Consider the following 19,745-nt stretch of genomic DNA (forward strand, 5'->3'; position numbering starts at 1 on the left):
GTTTGGTCATCGTTTAAAAGACACCCGTCTCATTTATCGGAAGCAAACGTCTCGGTTGAGTGGAAATTCATTTCAATCTAAATCTGCCAAAGGTATGAATAATTTTTAGATTAAAAACAATAATAATCCATGCTTTCAAAAACGTACCTTACTTGAAATATTAGCACATATATTATTATTAGCACAAATATTAGCACAATATTAGCAAATATTAGCACATATTAGCATTACATTTCTGCGAAATTTGAAACATTGAAGGTCTTAATTTAAGCTCTTTCAAATTGTTTCAATATTTTCCAGCTTATTATGAATAAATACATTAAAAATGGAGACTAAATGCTACGGATCACGTTGCCCATCTTTTTCTCTTAATTTCATATTTATAAAAAAACATTAAGCGTTTCAGTAAATGTATTGGGTGGCCGTTGCCCAACATGCGTCCACCACCGGAGCCCCTCCATCTCTTGCCTTTCTGTGTCGGGGTCAACAAAAAAAATGCGCCGTTACCACAGCAACAGCATCCGGCGCTTGTCTCCTCCTCTTGGATACACATCACGGAGCCGCTCCTGTGATTGGCTGAGCCCTCCTTCGATGTCACCGCGGAAAACGAATGACGGGAATTTTAACACATGAACGGAAGCGACACCGCGGAATCTCACTGGCTCCCGCAGCGTGGCTCCCATTCAGACACGCGTGAGGCCTGCGAGGCGCGGAGGTCGCCATTGGGCTGCTTTCTTGTCCGTCATATGAGGGAGGGCCGTCTTTTTTTTTTATGTGTATATATATTTATTTATTCCCCTGTTGCCTCGATACGGAAGCCGAGCGGGGACCGGCTGGTTACGCAGCGGGCCGCGGGTCTCCACCCGAGAGAATGGCGGCTGGAATCTGCTCCGGGTCGCGGTGAAGAGGGTGAGAGAGAGAGAGAGAGAGAGAGAGAGAGAGAGAGAGAGAGAGAGAGAGAGAGAGAGAGAGAGAAGAGGAGACATGCCGGAGATGGTGAAGAAAAAAACAAAGAGACGCAAGTTCTGTGATTTGGTGTCGCTGCAGTTTTAGCTTGTGTTGCTTTTACCCCACAGCTTAAGAAATTGTGCCTGCAGTTTGTTTTTTGTTTGTTTGTTTGTTATTTTTACCAAATCCCCCTTTTCCACTCTCAGCGTTCTCGATGGAGCAAGTTTGTTTTTTTGTGATGCACAGCCGGGGAAGCAGATGAAAACCCCGCACGGTCCACATCATCGGGCGATATTTTCATCCTCCCTGTGCGCGTTTTTACGCGGGTGGGTTGGGGGGCTGGTGGAGAGCAGCTGCAGTCCGCGGATGCCAGCGTTCGGCCTGTCTGCGATGGGGAAGAATTCCCACAATGAAACCCTCCGAGTCTTTGTGCTCTGCATTAGTTGAGCAATGACAGCGCTGTTGACGAGCCCGTTCAAAATGGGACGCGGATGGTGAGCGCCAGTGGGAGGGGAAACATTTTTGACTTTATTTCAATGACGCGTGGAGATTGATGTCCCTTGCCAGCTGATTTAAAAAAATAATTTAAAAAAAGAACCCACGATGCGCGAGTACAAAGTGGTGGTCCTGGGCAGCGGTGGGGTCGGGAAATCAGCCCTCACCGTGCAGTTTGTCACCGGGACGTTCATCGAGAAGTACGACCCCACCATAGAGGATTTCTACCGCAAGGAGATCGAGGTGGACTCCTCGCCCTCGGTGCTGGAGATCCTGGACACCGCCGGCACGGAGCAGTTCGCCTCCATGCGGGACCTGTACATCAAGAACGGACAGGGCTTCATACTGGTCTACAGCCTGGTCAACCAGCAGAGCTTTCAGGACATAAAGCCCATGAGGGATCAGATCATCAGAGTGAAAAGGTTGGTGCAATGTTAGAGCCGCTTCCTGAACTCACTGTAGAGGGAGTTTGCGGCACGTCAAGACTGCCGCGGTGAGTTTTTGCTTTTTGTGTATGTATTTATTTATTATTATTATTAATTTTTTATTTATTTATTTTACCGTTTTATTGCAAATAAAGCCACGTAATCAAAAGTAAAAGCCTACCTCTCAAATTCAGGCTTCACATCACCGTTGTGACGTCACGCACGGTCACGGCTCTCAAACCAAGTGAAATACTGCCTGTAGAGGAAATCAGATCAAAAGTTTGTTCAATGGAAATGCAGAGAAACTAGAAAAGCTTGTGAGCTTCAACAGCAATAGACGAGGTGTTTGTGCGCATAAAAGGTTTTCACAAAAAAAAAAAGGTGCAGTGGTAAAGATATTGACAAGTCACTGCATAAACTGAAGCAGACAAAGTAAGGCCAAGCTTTGGTGGCTTATGCTGCTTTTATTGTTCCTCTGAAGTTGGAAGTGCATTTGGGAATTCCACCTCAAAAAACACTGTGATCCATTAATCAATATCTTTGTAACCAAAATAACTAATCAGTTTAACCAAGTTAGCTCCCTCCATTTCATTTCCAAACACTAGCTAGTCATTTTCCAGTGGAAATTGTACAGTATAGTGTGAATGAAAGGCATTTGATCATTTTTTTAATTAGTATTATTTTGGCTGCTGTCATTAAGTTTTTACATGCAAGGCAACCATTTTGGATTTTAACGTCAAGTTGGTGAGAAATCTTAGATATCTTAGATTTTATGGAACTTCAGGTCACCACTTCTTCTATTTTCTTAACCTCTACTTCTTCACCTAACTATCACTAATTTCTGGCCAAGTTCTTTTACTTCTTGGTAAAATTGTATATTAGCAGTTAAATTTTTTGATTTCTAGATAAGCTCAAAGGTGGAGCAACTTGAGCTGAACAAATAAATATTACTGAATTTTCTCACAAACTACAAAGAAACTGTTCTATACAGCAAATGTGTGTCTGACTCTTAGATCACACCATGGTGATCTGGCAGTCCTACTCCTTTTTTTGCTGCTTTCTTACGGAAACACCACCAGACAATGCTGACCTCACTCTTGTTCCCTCAGGAATGCACATGGTTGCCTTTTAGCTCTCAGCTGACAAACTAATGTTGAACCGCACAGACTGATGATTGCTGGAACGAGCATCATCTGCGCTACCTGTTGTTTTTTGCCTGCTTACATCTGAATTTTAAAATAGAACTGCTGTAGGAGTCAAAAATGTAAGGAGCTGCAAAACAAAGGTTTGGATATTACAGATGAAAGCCTTTTTGAACGCTAAAAACAAACAGGTTGTCTCATTGCGCCGGTTCTTTTCTATAGTAAGGTCCAAATGAAGAATTGGTGACCTTTTCCATTGCCATCATTCCAGTCAACACCAGGAGGAATAATTAAAGGAAAACTCCCACTGCTCGGCTGTGAGAAAGTGAGTTGCAATGTAGTATGAGTTCAGACTGAATGCGATGCCATTTTATGGAAAAATCACATAACTATTTAAGACACACGCAGAGTAGGGCATTTATTCATTTTGTCAAGTACGAAAAAATCAGTATGAATGATTAACACCTGGCCCAATAATGAACACTATTATTAGTGTTCAATACCATGTACCCCGATGATGTCTTCATGTATCCAACATGGCAGCTCAAATATGAAATCTGTATTTAGCAAAACTGCGCTATGAAAAATTCACATTTTATTGCCCAGCCGTGGCTTTATTGCCACTATACAATATAGTATTTGGTGAAAAAATACTAAACTGGATAGTGTCTTTAAGTATAAATGTTGAAAACGAAGACATTTCCAGAATATTACATACAACCTGTTAGCCAATCAGCCTATGTTTTTTGTTACCACATTCACTCTCCCAGTACTTATACATTTTTTCTCCTCTCACTCCTTCCTGGATCCTCCTGTTAAATCCTGTTACTTCCCTGTCTCATTCTGCTTGCTTTTTGTTCTCCCTGCTTTCCCTGTGATTTTTGTATGTTTTTTGCTCTTCGTCTTTTATTAAAACTTCACATCTATTGACCATCTCTGCCTTGCTGCCTCCGGGTCCTCCATCAACATAACCAATCATGAGAACCAGAGACGAAAAAGTGCAAGATAAAAATGTTAAAATCTTACAAAATGCAAATATAAATACTTTCTTTAAATTGGATACTATATATCTAGACAAACCTCTGTTCTAACAAGCTGTTTAAGAAAGAAATTACTTGAAGAAGATACTGTCATCATCTGGAAACCTCTCAAAATCAATATATGGGTCAAGTTCTGGTATCAAGATGGACCAAAGTTTTAAAAAACTGCAGCTTAAGCCAGATACAAATTTCCATCATTACTGTTCGTACAGTTTAAAGATCTTCCACTGAGACGCCAGAGAAAATGTTGGAATGGCTGTATTTTTCGTCAGCTGCATGGTACAATGGTTGATATGCTTGACCGTCCTTCGCATGTTGCCATGCACTGCCAGTCAGCTGTCTGAAAGAATATCCTAAGAAAATTCCCTTGTGTATAACAAAAAGATATTTATCTGTATGGAAATATAACTAACATTATAGCTGTAAAAATCATTATTTTAAAGGACACTGGGATTACTTTGCTTCTCCGATTCAAATAAATTAGTTAATGTGACACATGATTGCTTAAAATTGTTACCTAAAATGATACAGTGATACTTTGGTGTTTATTTTTTTTTCAAGGTTGTCATAGTATGAGAATCTCAGACCAGCCTATGACTAATGTCTACTGTGCTGGATACTGCTACTGATACCCAGCCGTGAACACTGCGTAGTCAGTGTTACAGAGGCTCTGCAGAGAGATCCAAAGAAGTGCAGCTTTCACTACTGTAAGGATGAGAACCGCACTCGCTCTCATGCCAGCTTCTGCAGAGGAAAGTCCATGCACAATGTCAGTAGGAGGAGAAGATGATCCCAGTATGAGGTCATCAGTGGGAACTACTGATTTCCTCTGTCGAGACGTCAGTGTTACTGTTGCTGCTCAGCTTTAGTCCCATTTACTGTGCAGACATCCTTTATGCTTACATTTCACAATGTCGCAATGTCCCGCTGTGAACTTAAGTGTGCGGATTCACAGAAGCAGCAGCCTTGCTGTTTTTATTCCATCACTTTGGGAGTTTCAGTGTGCAGGCGTCTTTCACCTATATACAAAAGCGCTTCATCAGACACTGGGGACGAGAGTCAAAAAAACTCAGAATTAAACTCGGCTTAAAGCTAAATTACACTTTCATCCTATAGACACAAGCCGGAATTAAATCATCAAGGTGGTATTACTGATTAAATTGACCTTGATTAGCGATACCACAGTGTAAGACTCTGTGTTTACACAATAATTAAAAAAGAAGTTATAAAATCAATGTCAGACAGATGAGGAACATTTGTTCCAGATTTTACAAAAATAATACAAGTCCATAATGATCGCTTGTCAATTGATTACTAATTATGATTTTATTTTTGTTCCATATATATATATATATATATATATATATATATATATATATATATATATATATATATATATATATATATATATATATATATATATATATATATATATATAAAGCCGGAAGCTAAAATTAGAATAAACAACCTCTAATTTAAGATGTAATTTCCAAATGCTTACTATTTCAAATTTATTGACTTTTTTCTTGTCTGTTTTCATACTAACACTGCAAGCATTAGCTGGCAATGTTATCTAGTTAGTCAGACTATCTGCTCCGATAGCGAGCACACAGGCAGGTATGCTGCCAATTGAAGTTTTAAAACAGTGTTCGGTAAATAAGAATGGAAAGTCCTTTGGTTTCACCATTGTGACTGTTTTTTTCTGTCCTGAAATATTTTCTTCTTTAAGTTTTCTTTCAGTTTGTTTATCTATTTATCATTACAGTTCATCATGACAGTAAAAGGACTCGTCCAGTGTGTTTGTGTTTGGGAGTGCTGTGTCCTCTCATAATACAAAATAATGAAACCAATGCAGTATTGTCAGACCTCAAATAATGCATAGAAAACGATAATACTAATGTTTTAACTCAGGAAGAGTTCTGAAATCAAGTTTTGGTATAATATTCATTAAGTTTTCAGTGGGGTTCTGTGCTGTGGTCTCTTAATTTTCTGCATTCTTCGTGTGAGAGACCCCTGCGTGGGGCTCTTACATTTGCAACATTTTACTGTCTGTATAAATAAATCAGCTGAGAGAAAGGAATGCTTTAAAAACAACCTAATTTGCGTTTGTCTTTTCTTTTTAAGCAATAAAGACATTTAAGAGATTTATTTCACCTTGTTGGGTGGCAGCTTACGGCAAACAGGTCTGGTCGCATCTTTAATTTTCATTGCCATCTCATTAAAATGTCTTGAAGCCGTACCTTACTATTTCTCAATACTAGAAAATGTCTCATGCCAAAATGGAGCAAATTACTTTGTTCAAGCCTCATCATGCGGAGTTTGCAGAAGAGTCTCACTTGAGGGTTGTAGTTTTTCTGTCTCCTATGACAGTCATGCCAATATCTGATCCATGATGCTTCATAAAAATGCAACAACCAACATACTTTTGCTTGTTTTTGTCACTTTGCTGGGTGTAGATTATGTGCGGTATACTCCCTTAACAGCCATGTTGCTTGAAAGAATGAGGTCAACATGGTTCCCCCATATGATTTGAAATTGGGAAAAGTATTTCAACGTGGTGATGTGTTTATATGTAAATACGGGTACTTGCATGTTCACACTTCACATGCAGTCGGGCTCTCGGTGTGACTCAACGCCCATCACTGAGTCTTGTGCCGTTTTCTGATATCACAGAAGAATCTATTTTCTGGAGCGAAAGCATCACACCTCACACACTCCTCCTACACATCAGTTGGTTTTACAGTCCTCTGCATCCAAACAGTTCAAATATAAGCCCGGTGCATCAGCGCAATCTCTTGACTTCGTTAAAAATATTTAACCCAAATTCTACATTGAATTTGTTTTGAATAGAGATTGATGTCAGGAGCAGTGTGCACATTTTATGTTAAATTGTGCAGAAGGAATTTTAGGATTTATGTTTGCAGACCTCAGCGTCCATCATAGACAGACAGACAGATATTTGTATTGTATAGCTAGGATCTAAAAGGTGGTCAATCACAAGATTTCAAATGTATTACAATATTCAACTAAGTTACATTCTATCATTGCCTTTCTATGCATCAGGCTCCAGCCAAGTCAAGCTGCCAGTGATTTTTGGGTCAAGTCTAACTCCATTCTGCATGTTGCAATTTCAAGATGTCATTTATGCTGCACAGAGATCCTGGTGCTAAAGAAGCCGCATAAACGTTTAGAGTTACATTTTTGTATGTTGCAGAAACGATCTGATAATAACTTGGTCCAGTCCTGTGCTACTCTAAACAGAGGCTCTATCTACACCACTCACTTCAAAATGCCAAATGCTCAGAGTAGCTGACATCACTGACCTGTCTTTAATTTCTGATTAATTCTGCTGGTAATTATTGGACCATTTGGAGGAACTCCAACTGTGTGTAAAGCATTGACATTTTTGGACGATACCTAAGTTTGTAAGGAGAAAAACAAGTAAGACAATCACGTCATGGCACACAGTACTCTCTCTGTCTTTATGCTGCAGCATAAAGACAGAGAGAGTTGAAATATAGTTACATATTTCAATGCAAATGAAATATGTAACTATATAAATACTTAATGCATGTAAGAGAATTTAATGTTTTCAAAAATGTTTTATGTGTCAAAATTTTTGTTGTTGTTTTGTTTTTTTACCTCATGTTGCACCAATGTAGAAACTTTTCAGAGACGGCAACATAATTGCAAGATTAGAAACAGCATGACAGAAACTCAACCTTCTAGTCAATTATTGTTTTGTTCTGAAGTTTAGCACAATCCTGTTTCGATTGGCGCCGTTTCAGAGCAAACAAATCCGCTTCAAAAAGTTGCACTCTTCTCAAATGTTTCCTGTGCTCCTGTGCAGGTGGTGAACAGGGGAGCAGAGTGTGTTGTTGACCATCACATCGATCTGGACGCTCCCCAGCCACATAGACTGAGGCCTTTCTGACAGACAGGCAGCAACCCAAGAGACGGGAGATGCACTGACCTATTCTGAGCAGCTTATCACTCAGCAGAGGAGGCTGAATGGTGTTGAAGCTACTGGAAAAATCAAGAAGTGCAATCCTCACAATGCCATCACCCCTATCCAGGTCAAAGTGAGAACACAGCAGCAGACAGGTCTACCCCTATGTGAGAGTGAGAGGAATGTAGTTTGGCTAGAGGAGAATTTCAATCAGATTTCTTTTGCAAGAAAGGAAATGCTCCAGATTTATCTCACCTTCAGATTAGCCTTATGTTAGATCTGACATGAAGTTAGATGTTGTTAATTTTGTTTCATCTGATTCTGATCACCAGCTGGTTGTCTCAGGTTTTTACGCAAAGACAAATGTGTTATGTCCACCAAACACCCTGCAGAGGTGCTATAGGTTCTTCCAAGCACCCAACTATCATTATGTCCATTTAGATCTTCTGACAGTGTTTCCCCCTGAAATCCATCCTGAATTTGAAAAATATATTAACTCAGAAAAGCCAAAATACTATAGCGTTGCAGCATTACACTTTTGGAGTAAGGCGTACATGAAAGTAATTCCATTTGTCAAAATCTCAATGTTTCATTCCTCTTTTCAAAGAAGTGTTTTTAAAAATATTCTTGCCTGTTTGAGTTCTCAGTCAGGATTGTGACTGTGACCAAACGTTCTTCGTCTTTGGCGATTTCGTGGTTTTACTCTATATCTGTCTCTCTGATGTTTATGCTGCCCATTTGCAGTCCGTCAACACAGAGTGGAGACAGCCATGACACCCAGCTTGCATCAGTTTTAACAACAAAAAGACACAGGGCATTGCATCTGAGGCTGAAAGAAATGAAACATGGTCATGACTTAGAAATCAGGAGATATTTACCTTCTGAGCCACATATTTCTGCAGCATTTGCCCCTATCTGCTTCAGATTTAAGTTCACGTCTCCGTAAGAAGTGTTTTTTGTGCTTGTTCGATTAGTCTTGTGTTTTGACTGCTGCTGCCAAAACACTGACGACCTGTCACAACCGTATTGGCATTCGCTCAGGTCAGAGGCGCTGTAGTGTGTCGCTCTCATTCTGAACTCTGTCGGCATCTATCAGTGTGTGCACATAGCAGCACAGGCAGGGCTTCTTGAACTGAGGCCATGAAAGCTTGTGATTACCCCTGGGATTGCTTGTTTGCCGGGGACATCATCACTCCTCTCTTCAGCCACGATTAATGTTACACCAGGGATAAATTGTGATTGGCATCTTAACACACCTTGGTCGGAGGACTGTGTGGAAGACAGAGGTGAAACATGGTACTATCATTTACCATGTTGTTCTGCAGCCATGATGCTTGTGCACCTGCAAAACCTCTTTTATGTGCAGCTTATAGGCTTTCATTTCACTCTGTTTTTTGCTCTTTTTGATTTCTGAAGTGGTTTTTGAAGCTTTTTTTTTCTTTTTTACAAATTTGTTGGTACCACACTTGCTGGCATTTGTAACATTATCTGTTCATACTATGCTGTGGAATGTCATATATTTTAGTGTTTTAAGTGTCAACACTGAACATTTATTGGCCGTCTTGGTCAAAATGTTGCGTTGTAATGGAAAAGCTAATTTTATGCTTCAATCAGTAGTCTGTTGTCACTAAGTGTGACACATTTGCTTTTGCCATCTAATTTAGAGATAGCAAAAACAAAGACAACCCATGTCAAATATAAAGCACTGTTTGATATTTTCTAGGGAAATTTTGCAGTGTGAATATTGTTGCAGCCAATGTATTTTGCCCGGCTGTGAGCAGCAGAAGAAGTCAGATGCTCAAACAATGCTCATCATTTGAGCATCTGACTATAATAATAGCGGGATTAACTTGCTCTCCTGTCTGTCTGTCTATCCATGGCCATCATAGTTGCTGGACCTGAATCCTAGGATTTAGCTGAAGAGATGAGAACATAAGAGAAGACTCTTGATAATTTACAAATATTGTGCAAAAAGAAATGCTGAAAGATCCATCTTATCCTCCACAGGCAGTGGTGTGTGGTTTGAACGACACTTTGAAAGCCTTTTCTGAGGGAGTTTTGAGGAGAATGGCTCCAGGAAATACCAGAAAATGGAGTGTAAACACTTGCTAACCCACTCTGAAAGCAAGAAACACTTTAGCCAAGCTGGTTACATCTGCTATATGGATTCTGCTTTGAATCACAGGAGATTTTTGGAGAGTAAGCGCTACTCATCAGACAGTCATACTCCAATGAACGAGAGTTTCATTGTCTTGACATTACAAAGGCTTTTTATCCAGCCTTATCCATCTAGTCATAGATCTGAGTGATAATATACATTTGTGATATTTCAGTCAGACTCAGTGGGATATGGAGCTAATTTGGAGTGCAAAAGCGTTCTTGCTAAATTAAAATGGTGAACATGTCAGAATAATACCTTCTAAACTTTTTTATGCTCCCTCTGACAGTTGACATTGTAAGTGGCTTTTGGGGCAGTATGACTCATTACATCAGCTTTTTGCGGCTCTGGGCTTGTTAAGCAGTAGCTGAAAAAAAAAAGAGCCGTTCCAAGCACGTTAGCAGGAAGACATTAAGATATTACTCATCCAAAACTGGGAACTCTCTTTTATAAATTTCCATCTCAGAGCAGCAGGAATAAAGTCATTCATACCAAGTCCAGCAAATTGAGCAGCACAAATAGAAGTGGAGCTGGGAAGTTGGTTTGTCACCCAGTTGCACCCAACCGAACCGTTCTCTGTAAACATAAAAGACCTTTCTGATATGGAATGTAAACATTTTCCTCGCTCTCAGCTGCCTGAGGCCCCAACTCAGCAGGAGATGAAAAGCCAGGCCAGCAGCAGGCTCAAGATGCTTTATCTCACTGCCTCTGTGCACTGCATTATACGATGAGCTACATTACAGCTCAAGTCCTTTCCTCCATCACGGATGTATGGTTCCACCATCTTCAAAGGAGAATGCAAGCCTCCAGAGAGGTATGATGCTTCTCTACTCTGAAAGCCCGATTCCTTCTGTGTAAAACCACGGATATTAAACGCTTCAGTGTAAACAAACTGGTGGGTTTGCTGCATAGGTCCATACAATATTAGAAGAAACATGCAATTTTATCAGTGTTATTAATATTGTGGTGATGATTTCTGTTGTGAATGACCTGCTTAGATTTGTTCCCACCATTACAATTTCTCCATCTCTTTCTGTTAACTTTAGTGTCATAGTCATCATCTCAGGGTTTTACATGAACAGTAGTTAAAGTTCATGCAACTAGACAAATGTGTTATTTTCATGCAATTGAAAATGCAAGTCTTTGCAAAAACAATTGCTCATATTATATCCATGCAGTCTTTTGTTATTGCGATATTGAAGACATCGAAATCAGGATGAGAATTACAAATCGATGGGGGCTGAGAGTCAAATCCAGCGGTTTATTTAAGAGAAAAAAGTAGTAAATTTAACCAGTCATTGAGTTTTTTTTTCCTCTATTTTGGTCTCTGGCGTGATGATCTTTCTCACCTACATCCATATCAGTCTCATGCACTTGAAAGATTATGCAAATTAGGTGAGGTTGTTGTTCACCAGACCTTTGTAGACTTTTACTGCAGCCAATAACTATTTCCCTTAGTAGGTGGCAGTAGTGACATTCAAAGAGCAGTTGCTCTATTTTATCTTTTCGGGTTTTTCAACTGTCATGAAACCTGCTGGATGTAGAAATGTTTTGGAAATTGCAGTGTAACAGTGAGGCTCTACTTTCTGTAGAGCAGGATTTGTTGTTAAAGCTTCAAAAGTCACTTAAATGAAATTGTTTTCCCATTTGAGAACCATTGCTGCAGGAAACATACATAGAGGCTTCTGTTTTAGTCAAGCCAGCCACGATATTGATACTAATCTGCAATTTGTATGATTCTAAAGACAGTTTTTATGTTGTAAGATCCTATTTAATGATGACTGTTTTATCTCACAGATGCAACGTGATTTCGCCTCCCCTCCTACTATAAACACTTAATGAATTGTCATATCAAGGAGATTAGAAATTAAAAATGTATTCCTGACAATTTACTGCATCTCTAGTTCAAGAAGATTGAAACACTTAGAGATTCTGAAACGTTAAAAAGGACGGATGCATATCAGCAGTGAGACTTATGATCCATCCGGTGGTGAAAATGTGAAAAAGAAGAACCAAGCTAGAGAACATCTAAAATAGAGTTCGTGTCTAAACCTTATCCCAAGTTAGTTTCTGAGTTGGTGGAGACCTCACAATCCCAAATGTTAATTTAATCTACAATCATATTTAGATTTTTTTTGGCAGTACGTTCCCTGCAGGGCTTGACAAAATCAAAGGCTCACAACGTGACTTCAGCTTTTAACACCTGTAACTTTAAACCCCTTTGAACTTTACTCAGATATCCCAGATGATGGCATAACAGATTAAAAAGCACTTATTTAAAAGGTCGGATACGACTCATTTTGATTTTTGATCAAGTTTTATTAGTGTCAACTTGACAATTATTTGTTTATAATTGTTTATAGCAGACCAAGACAATGAATACTGAATTTTTGATTACGGAAACATTCACAATATTAATAATGCTGTATATGAACTAAATGCTTTTTATTTTATTAAACCGCTAATATCATCATGCGATATTCATGGAGATGTGATCCCCTCTGTGTGTGTGTGTGTGGGTGTGTGTGTGCGTGGGTAGGTGGGTGTGTGTGTGTGTGTGTGAGTTCTCTCCAGATATTCCAGCTTCTTCCCACCGTCTGAAAACATGAGTGTTAGGTTAGCTGGTCTCTCTAAATCGCTCTTAGGTTTGAGTTGTTCTTTGAGTCGCCCTGGCGATCCACGCAGATGTAACCCAATCACTGCCTGAAATATGCACCAGCGTCCAATCTCCTCTGACATAACTACAGCATTTTGAGCTGCCATGCAGCAGATGTTTTATCTTTTTGAATATACGAGCATGTGGTGATTTGCTGTCTGTTTTAAACAATTGGACAGGTGTACCTAATAAAGTGGCTAGTGAGTGCATGAGTCTGAATATCTTTTTTAGACAAAGTTTGAGGCACTAATGCGTGACAATAACACTCATGAATGAGGGTCTGAATTATTCAGAACCTCTTTTCCGTTACCAGCCGCTCTGTGGGAACAAATTTCCAGTAAAATTCAACTTTGCATTTCAGATTTTCTTTAGTGAGGTACTTTGTAAGAGCATGAGCCCGAGGCAGACAGCGTGATTACCCCCATGGAGCTAAGAGTGCGCCAGCGCCTTTACTGTTCTACATCACATTCTAAGATATACTGTACATGCAGTTTTTCAAGATCAGCATCCATTTATCCTGTCCGGTTTGGCATTTCTTGGCCGGTGTTTGTTATCAGAGTTTAAAGTGATTAAGGGAGATGCAGGGAATTTGTTTTAATAAGCTTTAGGAAATCCCTCAGAGGCTCTCAGCAGCTTCTAATCAATGCCCGTTTGATAAAAGCAGAAACCCTTTTTCTTTATCCTTGTCAGTAAGTGTTTCCAGTAAAACCTTATTAGGCCAGATAAGGAATATTTTTCTCCTCGTTCATCCCGATGATGTTCCTCTGTGCTAATGTCTCTGAGCTCCGCTGCTCATCAGGGTTGTGTGAGATGGTCTGGATCATGCATTATAGATAAGATGTGTCTGGGTGTTTGCAGGCTAAGTGTTTCTCTGCCTTTTGGCATCAGGCTCACAAGCTGAAGGCTAAAGTGCGACACATGTTGTTATTGTCTCAGACAAACACAACCAGCCTCAGTCACTCGTCTGTTCTTTGCTCTTTGTGTGCGTTGTATGGAGGAGTGCATTTGCTGTGACATATCAAACACGGCTGAGTCCAGAGAAAGAGTGTTTGACACCCTTTGTGTTCACGCCTTTGGGGAGCCTCGGTACTGTGGCAGCCACCATGTCAGACCCCTCAGACTGCTGGTTTTCTCCTCTATTATTATGGCTATATATACCCGCGCTCTTTTTATAACACATGTATTTATAATGTCTTCCCGTCTTGATGCAGCCCAAATGAGTTGCAGATTATGACAATAAGATTGTTCAGCTTTTAAATGTAAAGCACTTTGAATCAACTTGTTGCTGAAAACGTTCTTTACAAGTAAAACTGCTTAGCCTAAAATCAGAGGCTACAAATCATCATGAAGTGATCACAAGTAACTTATTTTTAAATAAAACCATGCTGTTGATCTTTAAGTAGTTATTTTTATTTAGATTTTTTTTCAGCAGCTTGATTGACTAATTATTATCTGGGATTTATGGGTGCTGTAAATCCAAAGCAGAAAGACTTTAGGTATTTTAAAGGATTAGTTTACTGATTGGAAGTCATAATCACTTTGGCATCATTTAGTTTTTCTTTCCTTTCTTGGTTTCTTTCCTGCTTTCTTCCTCATTGCATTTCTACTTCAGGACTTACCTTCCTTTCATACCTCCTTGGGCCCTTCCTTCTTTCATACCACCCTCCAACCCTTCCTTTCTTCCTTGGGTTGTTCTGACACTTTCTTTCCTTTCTTCCTTCTGTCCTTTCATTTTCCCATGCTACCTGTATTCTTTTTCTTTAAAACCTCCTTGTGTCCTTCCTTCTTTCCTTCTTGTCTTTCTCTTCATGTCTTTTCTTTTTCTAAATGTGTTTTTTATTGCGTGTCCTTCCTTTGTTCCCTTCTTTTTTTCTCTGTTTAATTTTTTTTCAGATTCCTGTATTGTTCCTATCCTCCCTTGTGTCATTCCTCTTTTTCTTTCTTTCCTCCCTGATGTCCTTCCCTTCCTTTCTTTTTCAGTGTCTGGATTTTCAGGTTGTATGTGAAGTTTCTCTACAGAAGAATTTTCTATAAATTCATCTGGCATTTTAAAATGAGCATTAAGGACTGAATTTGGAACATTTGGGTTTGGGAAAGTATGCAATATTTTTATGAAAGGTCTGTGGAAATATTTTGACACAAAGGAAATTGTACTGTCTTAGACTATGTTTTAAAATAAATTACGTTGCACTTTATTTTTTTATTTTTTAAATTTTTTTTTGCAGAATTAGATTGATCTTTCAAGATGAGTTGAGCTAAAACTGAAATGATACACTGAAAAACAGTTCAGATTTGTTTCCGATTTTAATCCTGCTGCCAACCACAGAAATTTGTTCTATGAAGAAATTTGTTGTTTGCATTCCTTTAATAAATGGAGTGTTTGGATTTATACAGTGACTCTTAGCAAATCACAAGAGATCTTTACAACAGAAACATGTTCACATGTTTTCAGCAGAGAAAAGAAATACCCAATAGCTCCTTAACTAGAGTCAATTTTAGGACTCCAGTGTGTGACAAGGAGTCAACATGAATACTGATGTTCCTCAAAGCTGCTTCACACTGTGAGATAAACATATTTTTATTGAAGGCAATCTATCTATTTAAAAACCTAATTTACAAGCAAAGTAATGCTAATTCAGGTGAACCTGAGCAAAACCTCTGTGAAAATTAGACATTTGACACGCAGACAGTTCTGACAGGTGCAGCAGAGAGATTTCCATGGCGAGGACATACTGTCTGGAAACAGTATGTACTTCCTTTTTCCTCCTGCTTTTGTTGTTTTGTATGTATGTTGGCACAACAAATTGAAATTCACTTCTGAAAGACGAGGGACAGCTTTATTATTTGGTTCTGTTCTAGTTTGATGACTTAAAGTAATCTTTTAATAGATAAATTGCTTTTTAAATATAGTAATTAGCTCCAGATCCTGTCATATTAAATTTATTATACTGATATTGATGTATTTAACTCTGGCTCACAATATATCGGCCAATCAGCTTTGTTATGAGAATGATAGCAGGGGCGACACACTTTTTCCTCCTAAAGATTTTAACCAAATATTGTTTTCCTTCCCTGGTAGAAATGCATGTATGTGCTGTTCCATTACAACCACAAACTAAATAGATTTTATATGGCTTTTATATGAGAGACAAATAAGTAGTTTATAATTGCAAAGTTTGTACTTTGCCTCTGTTAGTGTAGATTTTCTAGAACTGCCTCTCACTACAAATTCAATTAAATTTTTTAGCTGTGTCTCTAAAATTTCTGCAGATCTAGAAACTGGAACTAATGCAAAATTAACAAAAAAGCCCAAGATAAATCGGATTGGATGGAAAGGAACAGTTTTCCACTCTTGCCACACATTCTCAATTGCATTTAGGTCTGTACTTTAATTGTGATGTTCTGTCATTTAAATCTTTCTATTTTTTGTTGTTGTACTATTACATGCAATCTCAAAGTTTAGAGTAATAATTGTGAAACATTAAGGGGATTAAATGTATTTGCTAGGTACTATTATTTCCTAATTGGAAAGCACTTTACAAGTAAACATTTTGCTGATGTCTTCCACCAGTGAAAGAGAAGTGAAGTAATTACAGGACTCAGGTTCTGCACACTGAGTACTTTCTCATTCAAACAGCCTCAAGATGGAGTTGGATCTCTGTCATGTATTTGGTCAAGCCCCTAATTTCTGCTGGTTGGTCTCCAGCTGCTGAGCTGATCCAGGGAACAGAGATGGCGAGTTGAGAATAAAGTTCACAGGATAATGTATTCATGAGGAGATCAAAGTCTGGGAGTTCAAGCTCGTTTAACGCTGAAACTTGCAGCTCTAGCCTCTTAAAGACGCTCAGGGACCTGGAGTAGAAATAAAAGCTGAGATGTTCTCCTGCTCTTCATTCAGAATTACACGTTTTCTTTCTCATTCCGGCAAACAAGCACAACAGTTTTTTTAAAGTCAGCAGCAGGTATGCTTCATAGTGTGGTAGCAGAATGTGAAAAATGTTGAGATATTAATGGTGCTTGGGGTAGATTGAGCATATTTATCTAAAACGTCAGGTCCAACAAGCTGCTTTGTTCACAGAGATGGATGAAAGGAGAAACGTGTTTAAAGGTTGTGAATACTCTTGATCTGTGTTCTCTCTGATCATTCGAGCTTTGTTATTCCCTCTGATGTGTACAAAGTGTCTTGCAGAGCTGCCATGTTCCTCACTTTTCAAACCTGATGCAGGGAAGACATTATTAAAACCACATCTTGGTTCCCTGTTTTGTCATTACCAAGCAGCAGCCCATTTATTTAAACGTCTCCTCTGGAGTTCCATGAAGTAGCACAGCTCCACAGTGACAGGCAAAGGGTCGTGGACACTTCCTGTCCTCAGAGGTCATAGCTGCCCACTTCCCGCTTTCTTCTAAGGTCACGCTTCAGAGCCAGAACAAACATGAGGCTTAAGGGGTGGCGTGTCTCTTTAAGTAAATTTTTAAAGTAAATCTTTACCTTTTTGTGTTTTATTAGTTGAACAGAGTGTCAAGGAATATTCGATTACTTAAGCTTGGCTTCTTGTTTTGCAGAAGAGTAAAAACGGTGTGAGACAGAAGTCTATTTCTTTTACTCATACTTAAAATGGAAAAGACAGGAAAACATTCAAAAGAACCAGAAGTGTGCTAAATTTATAAGCAAAGAAATGGTTACAATAAAAGTTTGTCCCTAATGAGCTTACCTATATCCAGAGTTAGAGCAGTGTTAGAATTAAAAATATAAAATCCTAATATTTCAGGAATAAGGTTGTAATATTTTGAGAATAAAGTCAAAATATCTCAACAAAAATATACAGGAATAAGTTCGTAATAATTTGAGAATACATTAATAATGTTATGGCTTTATTCTCGAACAACTTTATTCTCATGACATTGTTGAAATCTTCTTATTTTTATTTTCTTAGATTGACCCTGATTCTCCATTTGGCAAACAAGGCTGGACAAACAAAAATGTTGATCTTGGAAGATATTATGAAAAGTAAACAAACTCTTTTGCTAGGGGACGCCAACATGTTTTAACATTTTTCTCTGTAGGTTTATACTGCTGCAGTTAAATAATTATTTATTCTGGGTCTGTGTACACATCTGCTCCACCTCAATAAAATAAACAATAACAAAGCAAACTGGTTGCTCTTGAACACCTCATGAGCTGTAGTTCATTCAGTGTGTCTGCACCCTCAGGTATGAGAAGGTCCCCGTGATTCTGGTGGGAAACAAGGTGGACCTGGAAAGCGAGAGGGAGGTGTCGTCCGGCGAAGGCCAAGCCCTGGCAGAGGAGTGGGGCTGCCCCTTCATGGAGACCTCGGCCAAAAGCAAAACCATGGTAGACGAACTGTTTGCGGAAATCGTTCGGCAGATGGACTACGCCGCCCAGCCAGACAAGGATGACCCTTGCTGTTCCTCGTGCAATATACAATAACCCCCTCGGGGGGTCTTTTGACTTACAGGAGACAGACTCGTTCTTAGACACACACGTGCACACGTCAGTTATATTTAGGACAAATTCCTGTTTGAATGCTATTGATATCAGCTCAGCGGAGCATAAAAAACTCTCTGACACGATAATTAATAAAGACAAGTGAGGAACGCATCCATCGTGGATGAGAAAAACAAAGGATGTGCCACAAGAGAATTTGACAAACGATAAAGTGGAACATGACCTCGCCTTATGTTAGATTCTTTGTTGTTTGTGTTGATCTTTTCAGGTATAGAGGAGATAGATCCTCGGCAAACAATCACAGACTGCAGTCTTTACACCGAGATCCATTTCTCGTTTTCCATGACTTGACTATCAATCAGTACTAGAGATGCTATATGTTAATTTTTTTCCTCCAGTTTAGTTTGTGCAATGGCTGTCAGGAGGTTTTTCTACTCATCACAGGGCTGAAATACAGGGGTGACCTGAAGGCGCCTCCATTTTCTAATACTTTTTGTCAGTTGCTCAAAACGGCATTGGAAAGAAAAATGGGTAAGTCTGTTTTTCTTTTTAAAAACACATGCAGCCACCTCTTCCATTTTCTCACAGAGCAGTCTTTCACATATTGTGTGATGTTTTCTTTTCTCCTCTCTGGGAGACTCTGACAGCAGATTGCTGTGTAGTAGTGTAACTAAATGCTTCATTCTGATGGGACAAAGAGTATTTTCATTCTTTGAATTTCCACCAAAGACTATCACCGCACACTTGATTCAAGAATGATTGGCGCTCAAGGTGAAGATGCCAACTTTTCCTTTCCCCCTTGGCAATCAGTATGAGAAGAAGCACTTGAGAGTTGCAGCATTGCTTCTGTGCTGAGAGGATTCAGACTCATGTTGACGAGTGGTAAAATGAGGAGCTTGACAACAATAGCGGTAGTGTAAATATTTTGTATTGGCAGTGCCAACTCAAACAAGGACTCTGACTCAACACCCGGATCGTATGCATGGCTAGAAAACAACGACAAAAAAAAAAAAGAAGAAAGGACTCTTATCGTTTGAGGTGGATCTAGGTTGTGGAAATGTGCAAATCAAACATGTCTGGATCGGGACACATGTCAAGTTGTACATTTGTGTTGGGCACGGGGAGCAAACATTTCCCCCGTGGGGCCATTTTCATTGTTGATTTTCTATTTTTTTATGTAACCATCTACTCTCGATCCCTCTACAAATTGTGACACTGTTACATTTGACAACTGAACAATAAAAGTGCTTTCAACACTCGAGTGGAGCTCTGATAGTCTTTATGTAAAGTAAAATGAAGCGAATGACTGAAAACCTTGACTTCGAAGAATGCTAATTATATACTGTATAGTGTATTATGCATTCATAATAAAGTAGCCTGGGAAGGTGTTGAATCCATTTATTCTTCCAAATGTTTATAGGCATGGGAAAAGTGGACCTTTGGTGGTGGTATAATATTCAAAGCA

The 19,745-nt window shown here is 39.1% G+C and overlaps 1 protein-coding gene across 1 annotated transcript; it reads left to right on the forward strand.

Annotated features, from left to right (window-relative positions):
- Positions 1-822: 822 nt before the first annotated feature.
- LOC129360960 (ras-related protein Rap-2a) lies at positions 823-19,541 on the forward strand. Its single transcript, XM_055031501.1, has 2 exons — positions 823-1,865; positions 18,025-19,541. Exons 1-2 carry the CDS (start codon positions 1,552-1,554, stop codon positions 18,260-18,262), a joined length of 552 nt encoding a protein of 183 aa, XP_054887476.1. The 5' UTR covers positions 823-1,551; the 3' UTR covers positions 18,263-19,541.
- The last annotated feature ends 204 nt before the right edge of the window (positions 19,542-19,745 follow it).

Source organism: Poeciliopsis prolifica, unplaced genomic scaffold, assembly GCF_027474105.1.
Source record: "Poeciliopsis prolifica strain line A6 unplaced genomic scaffold, Auburn_PproV2 SCAFFOLD007, whole genome shotgun sequence".
NCBI lineage: Eukaryota > Metazoa > Chordata > Actinopteri > Cyprinodontiformes > Poeciliidae > Poeciliopsis > Poeciliopsis prolifica.